The sequence below is a fragment of the Sus scrofa genome, chromosome 3 (genome assembly GCF_054392235.1).
Source record: "Sus scrofa isolate SSC_HxYL_T2T_F1_AM1 chromosome 3, Sscrofa_HxYL_maternal_Yorkshire_Landrace_v2.0, whole genome shotgun sequence".
Classification (NCBI taxonomy): domain Eukaryota; kingdom Metazoa; phylum Chordata; class Mammalia; order Artiodactyla; family Suidae; genus Sus; species Sus scrofa.
In genome coordinates this window covers 57,571,847-57,586,779 of record NC_139385.1, presented here as the reverse complement: position 1 = coordinate 57,586,779, position 14,933 = coordinate 57,571,847, and the positions used below count along the sequence as shown (strand labels likewise).

Sequence of the window (14,933 nt, the reverse complement as noted above, 5' to 3'; positions counted from 1 at the left end):
CACTGCTAGGACCCTTTGACAGCGTGGCCTCCAAACCCCCGCGCCGCACTCTCTTCTGGCCAGGGCAGCCCTCGCGTCCCGCCCCCAACCCCGCGGGTCGTGTCCCCGCCCCAGGCTCCAGCGGGCGCCGGGAGGGAAGGGGCCGGAGCCGGGGACCCGCCGCAGACGCCACCAGTCCTCTGCTTGTGGGGCCCCGCCGCGGTCACGTGAAGGGCTGAGCGGGGCGCGCAGGGACCCGGCCTCTCGCGGTCGGAGGGCAAAGTCCGCTGCTCGCCGCCCCGACGCTCCCGCGTCCCCGCGGCGATGCCAGGAGCCCGCCAACTGGCGGGGATGCACCGCCCGCCCTCGCCGCCCTACCAGGAGCCGCCCGCCCTGGAGGTAAGAGAGCCGGTGGCCGCGCGCAGACGGCAGCGTCCTCGGCTCCGCGCCCGCTGTCCCCGGGTGGAGCGCGATCCCACGCCTAGCCAGTGGGGAGGCTGGGAACAAGGGCCCTGGGGGTGGGGGAGGCGATCGTAGAGCTCCTCCACCCCCGGGCTTCCTCTGCCCTCCGGGTCCTCCGGGTGCTCCGGGTGCTCCGGGTGCTCCGGGTGCTGCGGGTGCTCCGGGTGCTCCGGGTGCGGGAAGCGCATAGCGTAGGAGCACAGAAGCGCCCTGCCCCAGGCCGCAGTCCCACACGTTCAGGTCCTTATAGGAGCTGTCAAGCCTGCTTCCCGACACCCCCCGCCCAGAGCCTCTTTTCCCGGGCGGGGGCAGAGCTGGGATCGCACCCAGGCTCCGTGTTAGGGGTCCAGTCACCATGGCACCATTAGGCGTGACCCCGGATCTGGTGGCCCGAGCCCGCCGCACGCCGCTCCGTGGCGACAAGAAGACAGGCGAGGGTCCCGTTTGCAGGGAAACGCCTGGGAACAAGGCTGCAGGATGTGGGGCTGGGAGTGCTAATGCAGCCCTGGCTCTTCCGATCCCCGCGGGCCCAGCAGATGGGCTGCACAGTCGCTCAGCGCTGCTTTTGCTCCAACTTTGAAGCTTTGGAAGACTTGGAGCTTTCAGGAGTCCTTCTTGGGCTGTTTCCTTTCACTGCACAAGATCTCAGAGACTGGAGAGGGAGGCAGAGCTCCAATGGAAAGAGCCTCGGCTCTGATTCAGGAAATCTTAGCAGTGAATTACAAGATGTTGGAAGCCTCTGGTGTCTATTCTGTAAGGCAGGGATGAGAAATCACCCCCACCTCAGAGGAGTCACGGTGTCAGTCAAGTCCAGGGCACCAAGCCTGGCACACATAATTACAAGCCAGCCTCAGGTCTCTGGGGGTCCAATTATGTGTGCTGCATTGCCTTTGGTTGTGTGAGTGTGAGGGCGGTGAAGGGTGTTTAGCCTCTTCCTCTCCTTAGCTGGTCCCTTCAGCTCCAGGATGCTGTCTAGTTTGGTCACTGCATCTCCTCCGAGGGCCTGTGTAGGCTGCTCAAGACTGTCCACAGGGCAGGCTTGTGTAGGAGTTTTGAAAGCCCTGCCCTGGGCACTGCTCACTCTTGGTCTGCTGGTCTCCCAAGGTTTGGCGGCTTCCAACAGGTGGATTCTGCAGCGTCCCCCATCCTTTAAGAGACCAAGCAAAGAGGAGCAGGGCAAGGAGAAAGAGGAGAGGAAGGATTCGTGGTCCCCAGCTCTGACCCAACCCAGGCTTGCTCCGCTCATTCTGCAAAATGATGGGTCTAAGCGTGACCACCAGTCTTTTCTGGCAAGAAAATCTCATTAGTTTAAGACTGTCCATCTGTCCCTCTGTGTACTTGGTGTTTCTTTGTCAAAATAAAAGAAGAGTATAAAAAACTAATAATTTGAGACCTCAAGAAGTGAGAGGAGGGCTGAAAACAGCTGAGAGTCCTGGCTGAGTTCTGTGTGAGGCATTGTTTAAAGCATGTCCATAGGGGTCAGCTGTTTATGTCATCCTTCCTCCCTCCCTTCCTCCCTTCCTCTTTCCCTCCCTCACTTCGTTCTTCCTCTCTCTGTCTCTCTGTCTCTTTCTTTTTTTCTTTCCTGGCTACACCTGTGGCATGTGGAAGTTTCCAGGCCATGGGTCAAACCTTCACAACAGCAGTACCCCAAGCTGCTGCAGTGACAACGCCAGATCCTTAACCTGCTATGCCACAAGGAAACTCCATGCCTCAGTATCTTTCAAAGACCTTTCCCAGGGGAGCAGGCCTAAGAAATGAGGACCCTGGTACCAATAGGCAGTTGTCAGCTGAACCCTGTTTTTCAAGATAAAGGTAATGATTGTGTCACTAAGCTGAAACTCTGACCTGAGATGCTTGGTAGCCATTATGACCTGGTTAACCTATTTTAAAAGTTAGTTTTGGGTCACTTAATAAAAAACTTCCAGAGTTCCCGTCATGGCACAGCGGAAACAAATCTGACTAGGAACATGAGGTTGCAGGTTTGATCCCTGGCCTTGTGCAGTGGGTTAAGGATCCAGCGTGGCTGTGAGCTGTGGTGTAGGTTGCAGATGAGGCTTGGATCTGGCATTGCTGTGGCTGTGGTGTGGGTTGGCAGCTGTAGCTTCGATTCGACTCCTAGCCTGGGAACCTCCATATGCCACAGGTGCGACCCTAAAAAGCAAAGAAAAAAAAGAAAAAACAAAAAACTTCCTACACCTGAAATACATTTCCATTCTCTCCTTTCAAGTAGTTTTTTAAAAACCTTTTTTTTTTTTTTTTTTTTTTTTGCCTGGAGTTTCTTTTCATTGCTACTAAGATGGCAACTCGTTCAGCTGCTTTTACCAATACTTTCAGCTTTGAAATAGAAATAATCCAATGCTGGAGTTCCTGTTGTGGATCAGTGGGTTAAGAACCCAGCATGACATCCATGAGGATGTGGGTTTGATCCCTGGCCTCATTCAGTGGGTTAAGGATCTGGCATTGCCGAAAGCTATGGCGTAGGTCACAGATGTGGCTCAGATCCAGCAGCACTGTGGCCGTGGCAGAAACCCAAAGCTGCAGCTCTGATTCTACCTGTAGCCTGGGAATGTCCATATGCTGCAGCTGAAGCCCTAAAAAGAAAAGAAAAAAGAAAGAATCTAATGCTAAGATTCTCAAACTTGCTGTTGGTTAGAATTACCTGTGGACCTCTTGGAAATGTATCTGGGTTCAGACTTGATCCCTGGATTTAATTGATCTGGTGTGATCTGAGCAACAGTAACTTTAAAGCTACCGAGTATGGAAAATGTAGCCAAGGCTAAGAACCAGTGTCATGTGCTGTTTCTTTGTGACTCTATATGGTCACCTCTTGGTACTTTATTTATGTGCTTTTTTTTTTTCTTTCTTTTTTAGGTCCTCACCCGCGGCGGCATATGGAGTTCCCAGGCTAGGGGTCGAACCAGAGCTTCAGCTGCTGGCCTTCACCACAGCCACAGCAATGCTGGATCAGAGCCACATCTGCAATCTATGCTGCAGCTCGAGGCAACACAGGACAATGCCAGATCCTTAACCCACTGAGCGAGGAGAGGAATCAAACCCGAATCCTTATGGATACTAGCCAGGTTCTTAACCCACTGAGCCACAGCAGGAGTGCCTGTGCTTCTTCTTTTTTTTTTTTTTTTTTTTTTTATAATCTGCTTATTCTGAAACCTGTTTGCCCAACTCTTGGATCATTTTGTTTCCAGGCTCTTGGTCTCCTGGTGTTCCCTTATAGTGATTTTCAGAGAAGTTCTTTGCAGGAGGAAGTGGCAGTGATCAGGAGGGCTTGGGAGAGTGTTAGTCAAGCTAGGTGGTCACAAGCCGAAATGCCCACAGAGGCCAGAGAGCAACATAAAGGCAGTGGGCTGGGTGGGAATGATTCAGTCGCAGAGGGAACTGGGGTTTGTAGTGATCTGGAGGGCACGTCCTCTGGACCCCCTTCCAGTTGGTTGTGCCACATGGGCTGTCATGGATTGCAAACATGGCCACAAACTCTTCTCATCCTGGAAACCTTCCCCCTCTGTGATGATCCTTTGTAACTCCGTATGTCAGGAGGTGGACCCGGTTTCTCCAGCCCTTGACACTACAGACGGTGGAATTTGCTCTGGCCAATGGGGTGATGGCAGATGTGACACCAGTGGAGGAGGAAAATTACTTGAGCATCGGTGCTTGCTCCCCTGATGCTCTTGGGGACTCTGTGATCGTGTAGGAGAGCCCTGGCCAGCCTGATGCATGATGCACATGGCCAAGACATGTGAGGGCAGCTGTTCCATTCCGTCTAACCCCAGAGGACCATAGCGACCAGCTAAATTGGCCCAGACCACAAGGACTGCCTGGCTGAGCCACAGAATTTGGGAGAATAAGCATTTGTTCAGGTGACTGAGTATCAGGGTGGGTTGCAAAAGCTTACTGAAATACAGCCCAGCATTACCAGTTGTTATGATCTTTCGCAGAGAAACCAGAGGTTCACATTTTTGTGTCAGCTCCAGTTTTTAAAAAATTTGAGTTAGTAGCCAGCATCCAGAAAGCCCTCTGCCGGCCAAAGAAAACACATCTTCAGGCTGCCCTGGGCCCACAGGTTGTCATTTCAGAGGATGAGAGGTGTTTATAATCACACTGAGCTGCCACCTATTTTCTCACCTTCCTGCCTTGGTGGCCATGCCCGGCTTACCCTCAGCAGCTGGTTTTTTTTTTTTTTTTTTTTGTTGGAAGACTCACCATAAACCTCATAACCCCAGCTTCTCTTGGCCTTCTTCCCACATGGAAATGGAGCTGCTGGTATCAGAAATCCTCATAGAGAAGTGAAATTTGAGATGAATCCCAGTGAAGGGAAGTGGAAAGGATATTCCTAGTTTTAGGCCAGCAAGGGATTGGGTGTGGGAGTGGGGCTGGTGGTGGGACAATGGGTGGACAATGAGGCCACCAGTTTGGGCCAGAGAAGAGGGTTTCTGCAGGGAAAGCAAAAGAGCAAACACAGAGGGTAGGATGGTGCAGCCCTCCCCCCCGCCAAGTGCTAAGCCTGGGTTTTGACCTTTGATTCTGTGAGCACTCTAGGCAAAGAGAACTACCTTGAAGCTTTTGAATGGGGGTGCATGGGAAAGCAATCTCTAGTGTATTCTAGACATCAGAACACTCATAACATAAGAATGGAGGCAGAGAGAAACAGACAAAAGATATGAGGCTTGTGATGCCACAGGGAAAAACTGAGATGGGGAAGGATTTTACTTGAAATTTATGGTAACTTCTCTTTACCTTAAGTTATGCTAATCCTCTTATATCTAAACAAGGCATATTGGCTTTTTTTTCAAGGCACTTCTGTCACCAACTTCAGTTTTGTCAAGGTTCCTCTTTCCTGACTGAAAGGTGTCTGGAACTCACAGTTATTTATTCCTCCACTTCTTTACTCTCCACCAGTGCTTCTGGAATCCATCTCCCCTCCTTCCTGTACACTCCCCTCCCTTTCACCCTGAGGGATTTAAGTTATTCACCTTCCTCAGAATGAAGGCTTACCAAGTGGGGAGGGTGGGAGGAGAAACCAGAAAAATCTTAAATATGTTTTTAAGTCTTGGAGAGCAGAAAGGCAGGGCTACAGATATGGGGAAAAAGGAGAAAAAGAAAACTAAGAGAAGTTAATTATTGTCATAATGCCATGAAAATACAAAACCTACACAAAACAGGAGTTCCCGTCGTGGCGCAGTGGTTAATGAATCCGACTAGGAACCATGAGGTTGCGGGTTCGATCCCTGGCCTTGCTCAGTGGGTTAACGATCCGGCGTTGCCGTGAGCTGTGGTGTAGGTTGCAGACGCGGCTCGGATCACGAGTTGCTGTGGCTCTGGCGTAGGCCGGTGGCTACAGCTCCGATTCAACCCCTAGCCTGGGAACCTCCATATGCTGCGGGAGCGGCCCAAGAAATAGCAACAACAACAACAACAACAAAAAGACAAAAAAGACAAAAAAAAAAAAAAAAAAAACCTACACAAAACAGTGGTAAAGTGGCCAGATGTAGACCAGTGATTTTTCACTCTTGACAACACGTTGAAGTCACTAGGGAGCTTTAAAAATTCAGTCCTGGGATCCACCTTCTAGAGATTCTGATGCAGTTGGTGTGGGCAATGGGATCTTTCCAAGTAAAACTGTGAAGGTGATTGTATGGTATGTGGGAGGTGAGAACTGCTATCCATCTTCTCACTGGTGCCTCTCCTAGGCTGAGGCTGCTGTTTTGAGGTTTGAAGCCACCTCTCAGCTGCATCTGGCGGAATGTTTGCTATTCAGTCATTATCATTTTCATGGTAGATATGGGCCACAGTTCCCATGTTACCTTGAAAAGTATGTGCAGTTCTGGAGGGACATGTCTAACGTAGGCCATAATTCTTGGGTTTGATGAAAACTATTTGTTTTATAGGAATGTACAATGGCCTTAATACCAGTGAGGATGCTCATTACCATAAGTCTGCCTGATGAGAGTACTTCTTCCCAAGAAAAAATGAGCAGAAGTCTTAGAACTTGTACACAAATGGGATGGAGGGAAGGAAGACAAGTAGAACCAGAAGACAGAGCAGATGAGATTTCAAGATGAGATTTTTGAAAGGAGACAGAGGTCAGAAACATACTAGCTGTTAAGAATGGGAAAGCTTTGAAATGTTAGTGTAAAGGTAATGGAGCTATTATGGAAGTGTTAACATATTTAAATGGGACAGGCCTGAGCTCAGCTGGCAAGGGGGCAAATGGCTGAGGAGCCAAGGAGTGCCATGGTGCTTATATCCTTCAAGGCCTGGGAGTCTGAGTGAGGTCATTTGGAGGGAACCTCCAGAGCCTGGCTGGCTGAAGAATTGCTGAGGAGAATTTTTTCCCCTATGTTCCACCTGTAGGGTATGTGGACAGTAAATCTCCAATTCACAATCATCAAACTGCTCGTGCTCATGGACAGACCTTTTCTCTGGAACTGGAAAGATGTTATCACCGTCATTTTTTTAGAATTGAGGACAGTGGTGCCTTTAAGAGATTTTGCTTTAAATATTTGTTTTGTTTTGTTCTTTTTTGGCTGCCCTGTGGCATATGGAGTTTCTAGGCTAGGGATCAGATCTGAGCTGCGATTGTGACCCATGCCACCGCTGTGGCAATACTGAATCCTTAACCCACTGTGCTGGGTCAGGGATCAAACCTATGCTTCAGAGATGCTACCAATCCCATAGTGCCACAGCAGGAACTCCTGCTGTAAATATTTTTTTGAAAACCTTGATATCAGGATTCCTTGCTGTCCCAGTATGATTTTTGGAGGCTTAAGGGAACTTTCTTAAAATTAATGCGTGTTCATTAAAAAAAATAAAAACAGCCCTTTGGAGTTGCCTTGTAGTGCTTCAGGTTAAGGATCCATTTTTTTTTTTTTTTTTTTTTGTCTTTTTTCCATTTCTTGGGCCACTGCCGCGGCATATGGAGGTTCCCAGGCTAGGGGTTGAATTGGAGCTGTAGCCACTGGCCTAAGCCAGAGCCACAGCGACGCGGGATCCGAGCCAAGTCTGACCTACACCACAGCTCACGGCAACGCTGGATCATTAACCCACTGAGCAAGGCCAGAGATCGAACCCTCAACCTCATGGTTCCTAGTTGGATTCGTTAACCACTGAGCCACGATGGGAACTCCCATATTAATTTTTAATCCAAACATCTATGTTTTTGGAGGGCAATTTTTAACAGCTTTATTGAGTTATAATTGATATGCACCAAATCATAGTTGTTTTGTTTTATTTTATTTCATTTTTTTGTCTTTTCAGGGCCACACCCATGGCATATGGAAGTTCCTAAGCCAGGGGTCAAATAGGAGCTGTAACCGCTGGCCTACGCCACAGCCATAGCCACGTGGGATCCACGCTGCATCTGTGACCTACACCACAGCTCACTACAACAACAGATCCTTAACCCACTGAGCAAGGCCAGGGATTGAACTCGTGTCCTCATGGATCCTAGTTCAGTTCGATACCACTGAGCAATGATGGGAACTCCCCAGACCATACTTCCTTAAAGTCTATAGTTTGGTGAGTCTTGTTACATGAATACACTTGTGATGTTAATACCACAGTCAAGGTGATAAACATATCCATCACCCCAAAAGTTTCCTCGTGCATGTTTGCATCCATCCCTTTCTCCATCTCCTCATGATCTGGTTTCTGGCACTATAGATTAATTTGGATTTTCTAGAGTTTTGTATAGATAGACTTATATAGGAGGTACTCTTTTTGAGGGGGAGGGGTTGGTTTCGTTCACTCAGCACAATTATTTTGAGATACATCTACACTGTTATGTTTATCAATAATTAATTCCTTCTTATTGTTGAGTTGTATTTCCTGGTATAGATAGATCAGATTTTGTTTATCCATTCACCTGTTTGTGGAACATTATGGTTGTTCCTAATTTTTGGCCTTGGAGCTGCTGTGAACTTGTGTTTGCTAGAACAACTTTGGGATGGCCTGTCTGACTTAAGCCACATTCTTGGGTTGGATATACAAGTCTTTGCATGGATGTGTGCTTTCTTTCTCTTTGGTCAATACTTAGGAGTGGAATGGGCAAGAAACCACTGGTTTCCAAAGTAAATGCACTACTTTCCATTCCTATTAACAAGAGTTCCAGTATGTCCACATCCTTGTCAGTGGCTTGGTGGTCAGTCTTTAGTTGTAGCCAGTCTAGTGGAAATGCAGTGGTGTGTCACTGTGGCTTAAATGTGTATTTCCCTAGTGACTAATGATGTTGAACTTCTTTTCATGTGTTTATTTGCTATCCTTGTCTTCTTTTGTACACTGTCTGTTAAAGACTTAATCTTTTTTTTTTTCTTTTTAGGGCCGCATCTGTGCCTTATGGAGGTTCCCAGGCTAGGGGTTGAATTGGAGCTCTAGCTGCTGACCTACACCACAGCCACAGCCACAGCAACACAGGATCCTTAACCCACTAAGCAAGGCCAGGGATTGAACCCACAACCTCATGATTACTAGTCAGATTTGTTTCTGCTTGCTACAATGGGAACTCTGGAATGTATTTTTTTTTAAGTGTTGCAATATGAAATAATACAAGTATCTTCTATAGATGTTTGCTTTGAAGATTAAATATAAAATTTGGGATTTTTTTGACCTCCCTGAGTATTTCATGCATTTTCAAGATTCACTAGCTTGGGAGTTCCTGTTGTGGCTCCATGTGTTAAGAACCTGACTAGCATCCATGAGGATAGGGGTTTGATCCCTGGCCTCGCTCAGTGGGGTCAGGATCTGGCAGTGCTGCAAACTATGGCATAGATTCCAGATGCAGCTTGGATCTGGTGTTGCTGTGGCTGTGGTGTAGGCTGGCAGCTGTAGCTCCGGTTTCAACCCCTAGCCCAGGAACTTCCATATGCTGCAGGTGTGGCCCTAAAAGAAAACCAAAGAAATGACTAGCTTGACAGTAAGAGATTTCAATTCATACCATTCCAATCCAGGAAGGAAGAGATCTTCTACTTTGAGGAGGTAGCTCTGTTAATCATTTAGATAATCAAGTTGTGTTCTGTTCTGAAATATATAGGAAGGTATAAATAGCTAGTCTGCTTCTATGTGTTCTTTAAGTTATACAGAATCAGAAGTGGGAGTCATTACCAATGAGGCTCAGTGGTACAGGTCACTGGCAAGTTAAACTAAAGCTCATGATGTTCCTTTGGTTGGCCAGATATTATCAACCACTTACAATCACATTAATATTGGTGAGAAGCGGGAGAACATGTGTGTTGCTTACTATTTTGAGGCATATAAAATGTATAGCTTTGGGGAAGACAACTTGGTTGTACCTATCAAAATAGAAAATGATATACCTTCCACCCACAAATTATACTCCATCTCACAAAAGTACTTATATGGTACAAGTATATGTGTATGTGTAATATACACACACACACACATATATATATATATATATATATAATTAGTTAATGTAATTGTGTTCAAAATATATTCAAAGAGGAAACTACTTAAAGTAAGAGGTATTTCTTAAAAAGAATAGGTTAGATCTATGTATACTATATATATATATTGCCATGAAAAAAAGATCCAGAATATATTGAATGAAGAACAAATAAGCTTTGTATCATTTGAAGACAATTTTATTATTTTAAAATAATGTTTATGTATAGAGTGGGGTTGTACCTTGAGAAGGAGTTTAGTACAAAAGACATCAAGAGGGAGTTCCTGCTGTGGCTCAGTGGGTTAAGAATCTGACTGCAGCGGCTTGGGTTGCTGAGGAGGTGCAGGTTCAGTCCCTGGCCTGGGAACTTGCCTCAGCCTCGGATGTGACCATAAAAAAGAAAGAAAGAAAAAAAAATCATCAAGAAAGGGAAAAATTTACTTGTCAAAAGTACACTTGAAAATCCCTCTAACTACCATCAAGTAGCCTAAATGTGATTTCGTTTATACCAATATATAGGTGTATATAAGCCTGTATGAATATACCATTTAAGTACATCTGTGTGTACTATTCAGTGCTTTCTTGTTTTCATTTCCTCCTCTGAGAACCTTCATGTGAGTTCAAGAAAGTTAAGCATGCCTGCATCTCAGCCCCACTGCAGGATTCTCATTGCCCAGAAAATATCTGAAGGTGAACATATGGTCCTTTTAATGTTGGGTCCCTCTGATGAGAGTGGGGGCAGAGGGAGATGTGAAGAGGAGTTACTTTTTGTACTTTCTCCCAACCAGGACCAGGACCTTCTCCTGGCAGCTGCTTACGTTTCTGATGCCCAGTACAACAGAAATGTTCCATTTGAAACATCCCCTCAGGCCATCAGGTAATTAATGTCACCTGGAATCACTTGTCCTTGTTAATGTTAAACTGTCACCTGGAATCACTTGTCCTTGAGCATTTCCTGTTCATTTTTTGTTTGTTTGTTCCTTTTCACTCTGTTTTAACATCAGATATAGTAAGCTAGAATTTGCATTAAAAATTCACTCATTTTACAGCATGATGGGTGTCGATAAACCCATAGTCACTTAACCACCATCAGAAGCATAATGTATAATGTTACCATTGACCCGAAAATTTCCCTGTGTAGCAAGATCCTTTCCCAGATCTGCTGGCAACCACTGTCTGCTTTCTCTTTTTAGAGTTTTGCCTTTATTGGATTCGTGTTTTTTTTTTTCTTTTTCAGATTCTTTTCCCCTATAGATGATCACAGAATATTGGGTAGGGTTCCCTGTGCTATACAGCACATCCTCATTGGCCAGTCGTTCCATAGACCACAGGCAGCACTTCATATTCTTGAAGTTGAACCTAAACCGAAGATGTTGTTTCAACAAATATTTTGAGAAGTGTATAGGGTTTAGCACATAGAATTGGAGAAAATCCAATGATTTTTTTTTTTTTTAGGTTGTAAGAGTGTGGTGCCTCATAGGTGGGGAAGCACTCAGATGTACTAAGCACAGATAAATGCACAGATGAATAACACCCAGGACAGGAGACAAGGACCCAAGTTAAAAACACGTCATCATCTTTTCCTCCTAGACATAGTTGTCGCCACCTCAATGAAAAGAAGATTTCTTCTTTTTCTTTCTGTGGCCTTTTGATGCAATTCAGACATTTGTTCTTTTTATGAGAATTCAGTTTTTTTTTCTCCTTCACCCCCCTAAGAGTTGAACTAAAAACCAAAGATTTGGCTCAGGAGGAAAAAAAAAATTCTTATCATCAGGGCTGAGTGTCAGCACCTCCAAAAAGTGAATGCCTCACCCTTGGATGCTGTAGAGGAAGTTGGGGGAACTGTCCCTCCATCAGAAAGAGAACCATGTGACTGCAAGGCCTTCTGGGTGCCTACCAGGCCCGGAGATGGGCTTCTGTGCATTACAAGTCAGCTAGTCTCATCAGCCACGCAGTAGCCCATCACTCCAGCTGAGGCTTTGCTCTGCCTTGGTCCTGTAAAGGTACCTTTTCTGGCCACAACCACCCAATGAGGAGGGTCCTAATCCTAGCTTGAGACTGGTAAGAAATGTGCTTTGAGATATGATAATATCCTTGATTTTCTCCCCTGATATCATTTTGGAGTGTATGCTCAATTAAATGCTGTTCCTCCACCTCTAGAATTGAAAGGAAATGTGGCCAGAGACCAGACTTCGCGTTTTACCTCCCATTACTCTTCTTTGTTTTTTTTTTTTTTTTTAGCTATGATATGACATGCAGTGTTCTAACCACTAGACCACCAGTCTTCTTCTAATGGGATGTTGAGACGCTATTTAACTCCTGATCCTTTGGGGTTTTTTCAGGGCTGCACCTGCGGCATATGAAAGTTCCCAGGCTAGGGGTTGAATTAGAGCTGCAGCTGCTGGCCTACACTACAGCCACAGCAACACGAGATCCAAGCTTTGTCTGTGACCCACACCATAGCTTGAGGCAATGCTGAATCCTTAACCCACTGAGTGAGGCCAGGGATCAAACCCACGTCCTTGTGGATACTAGTCAGGTTCTTTAGTGGCGAGCCATACCGGGACTTCCTCCTGCTCCTTGTTTGTAACCTCCTTTATTCTTCTCTGCTCTAGGCTTTACTGTTTCTATAACCACTGGACAATGCGGGCAGCCACCTACTTCTTCATTTGTGTGGACCTGGCTCTCGCCTTCTTTGAGGAACCAGCGTGGCTCCCACTCCCTTTCTTGGTAAGCCTCCAACACAGAATGGCTAATTGAACCTTGTCATATATGAGTTGGACTCCAAGCCTCTTCCTTCTTTTTACCTCAGATATCAATAGACATGAATTTGGTTTTATTTTTCTTGCTGGGGAAAGGGGGTGGAGGAATTCTGAGCTGGTGCTTTCACCGTAAGGCATTGGAAAGGGGGTAGCAGTTTTTGGTCTTCTGTGCCTGCAAGGATAAATTGGATTGGCAGATGATGTTTTAAAAAGCATATTTCTTTAATGCCAAGTAGATGATGTCAAAATATAGGGGAACATGTGACTTGTTGTACTTGCCATGTTCCCAGCTTTTTTTCATTGTCATAAGTCGTTATTTATAGGTGCTTTTCAGCAATACATCAAATCACCCCGATACTCCAGAGGGGCCTGAGTAATTAGTTGATGACTGCCCACATTGACTCCTGACTCAACACTGCTCTCACCTCTCAGAGTTGTTGTGACAGACTATGACTTGCAAAGCCTAAAATATTTACCATATGGTCCTTTGACAGATAAAATTCACTGAGCCCTTGACTTAAAGAATGGGCTTTTATGATCTCCCATGATTCTGTGGGTGACTGGGCTCAGCTGGGCAGATTTTCACGTTGGCTGGGGTAGTAGATCTCTGGAGGCTGGCAGCTGCTGCTGGCTGGCAGCTGGGAACCCTGCTGGCTGGAGCTGTGGGCCACACAGCCATTCCCTGTAGCTTAGGCTTCTCCCAAATGCCAGGGGTGGGGTTCCAGAAAGGAGCAATCTAGTGTGCAAGCCCCATCCACCTTGCAGCAACCTGCTGATGTCCTGCTGGCCAAAGCCCATCCTGTCCTGAGCCAACAGGACAGGACCCTGCACAAGAGGGTGAAAACTGGAAGTGTGGTTCACTCGAGGCCATCCAAGTTGATGGTCTTCCATGCTTCCTAATGATGGGGCAGCCATGATTAATGAAGTCTCTGGGTGGAAAGCTTTTGGCCCAGTGACTGTCGAACAAAGTCTGAAGCGGCAGGGCTGGGCATTCACAGACCTGGACGGAGTGGGTTTCACCCCAGCCCTGGCCCTTGCTGGCCGAGGTGAGACTTCCACATGGCCTCTTCTCGGCCCCTGGCCTCCCTTCCCAGTCCTCACTCTTCTGTTTGTTATTGGTCACATAGAGCTTGGGCTTGGCTGCCTGAGTTCCAGAGTATGCCTTCAGCTAGCATTTGTACTTCAAAAATACATGCATTAGGGAGGGCTTTGGTCCAGATCCAGCATTTACCAAGACAACCTTATTTTGAGCAAGGGCATCCTGGCATTGCCCTAGACCCTTTGGCCAACCCGGCCTTGACAGTGAGTCTCTGTAGCCCCTCAAGTGTGAACAGGCTGAAAGCTAGGATGTTTGCAGCTCATAGCCAGGCCCAGGACTCATGAGCACTAGGGTGATGGGTGGAGAAATTGTGTCACCTGCTGTTTTCAGGGCCCAGAGCAAGTACCTACCTCCTGTCTCCGACTCTTAGGAAGTTTGTTCCCACCAGCCCTCCACACCTTTGCATCTCCCTGTCCTGAGCCACACTGTCCAGTGCCCTGTATCCCACAGAGGAGATAGCCAGGACTTTGCAGGGGGCCAGTGGCCTCTGTTCTCTCCTCTATCCAGCCAAATACAGGCAGCAAGACAGCAGGGCCACGATGCCTAAGGAGTGACCTGGCATGTCAAAACACATCTTTGGAGAGTTGTTCCTAGAGAAACTGAACATCTAGATGTCTATTCTGAGTGGGTAATTGGAGAGCATAGGAGATGCCTGCTTCTGCCGGGCCTGACTTCCCCTTTTCTGGGGAAATGGCTTCTGGGGGTCCTCTGCCTGCTGATGCAGCCCCCCTACCCACTCCCCATGAAGCCCTGCCAGTTGAGTCATGGGATTTGTGGTTCCAGAGCAGGTTTACTTTTAAGAGGAAAAAATCCATTCCAACCAGCAAAGAATTTTGCTGCAGCTGTCAGTAAAATGAAGGGACATGGCTAATTCTATGGGGGTGGTGGGGGAGTATGAGTGAACCAAGGCCCATCCTCTGAGCGGCAGGGTACTGGCTCCCTCTCTGTCTTATGCCACAGGCTACCTCAATTGCTGAAGTGCTCTGCCTGACTGTGTTCTTTGGGAGACTCGTACACTTTGCGAAAGTCACTCCTCAGATGGTTTTCTGGAAGGATACGAAAAACATCTGCCTCATGGTAACCATCGTGGTGAGTGCTTGTGACAGTGCCTTTGAGAGTTTGTGGTCAGAGGCAGGAAAACCAGGAAGAGCAAACACTGAAGAGGTGTGCTTTGGCTCAAGAAATAAAGACAGATGTTGCCCTAGCAAATACCAGT

The 14,933-nt window shown here is 47.0% G+C and overlaps 1 protein-coding gene across 2 annotated transcripts in view; it reads left to right on the top strand.

The window, feature by feature from the left end:
• The first annotated feature begins 222 nt into the window (after positions 1-222).
• The window catches only part of LOC100620627 (two pore channel protein 2), a 42,176-nt gene continuing 27,465 nt past the window's right edge, over positions 223-14,933 (top strand). For both annotated transcript variants that reach the window (XM_085016068.1, XM_085016067.1), the window contains exons 1-4: positions 223-378; positions 10,645-10,733; positions 12,472-12,586; positions 14,678-14,806. In XM_085016068.1, the coding sequence (XP_084872194.1) occupies positions 304-378; positions 10,645-10,733; positions 12,472-12,586; positions 14,678-14,806 (408 nt within the window). In that variant the 5' untranslated portion in view covers positions 223-303. The remainder of the gene's footprint in view (positions 379-10,644; positions 10,734-12,471; positions 12,587-14,677; positions 14,807-14,933) is intronic.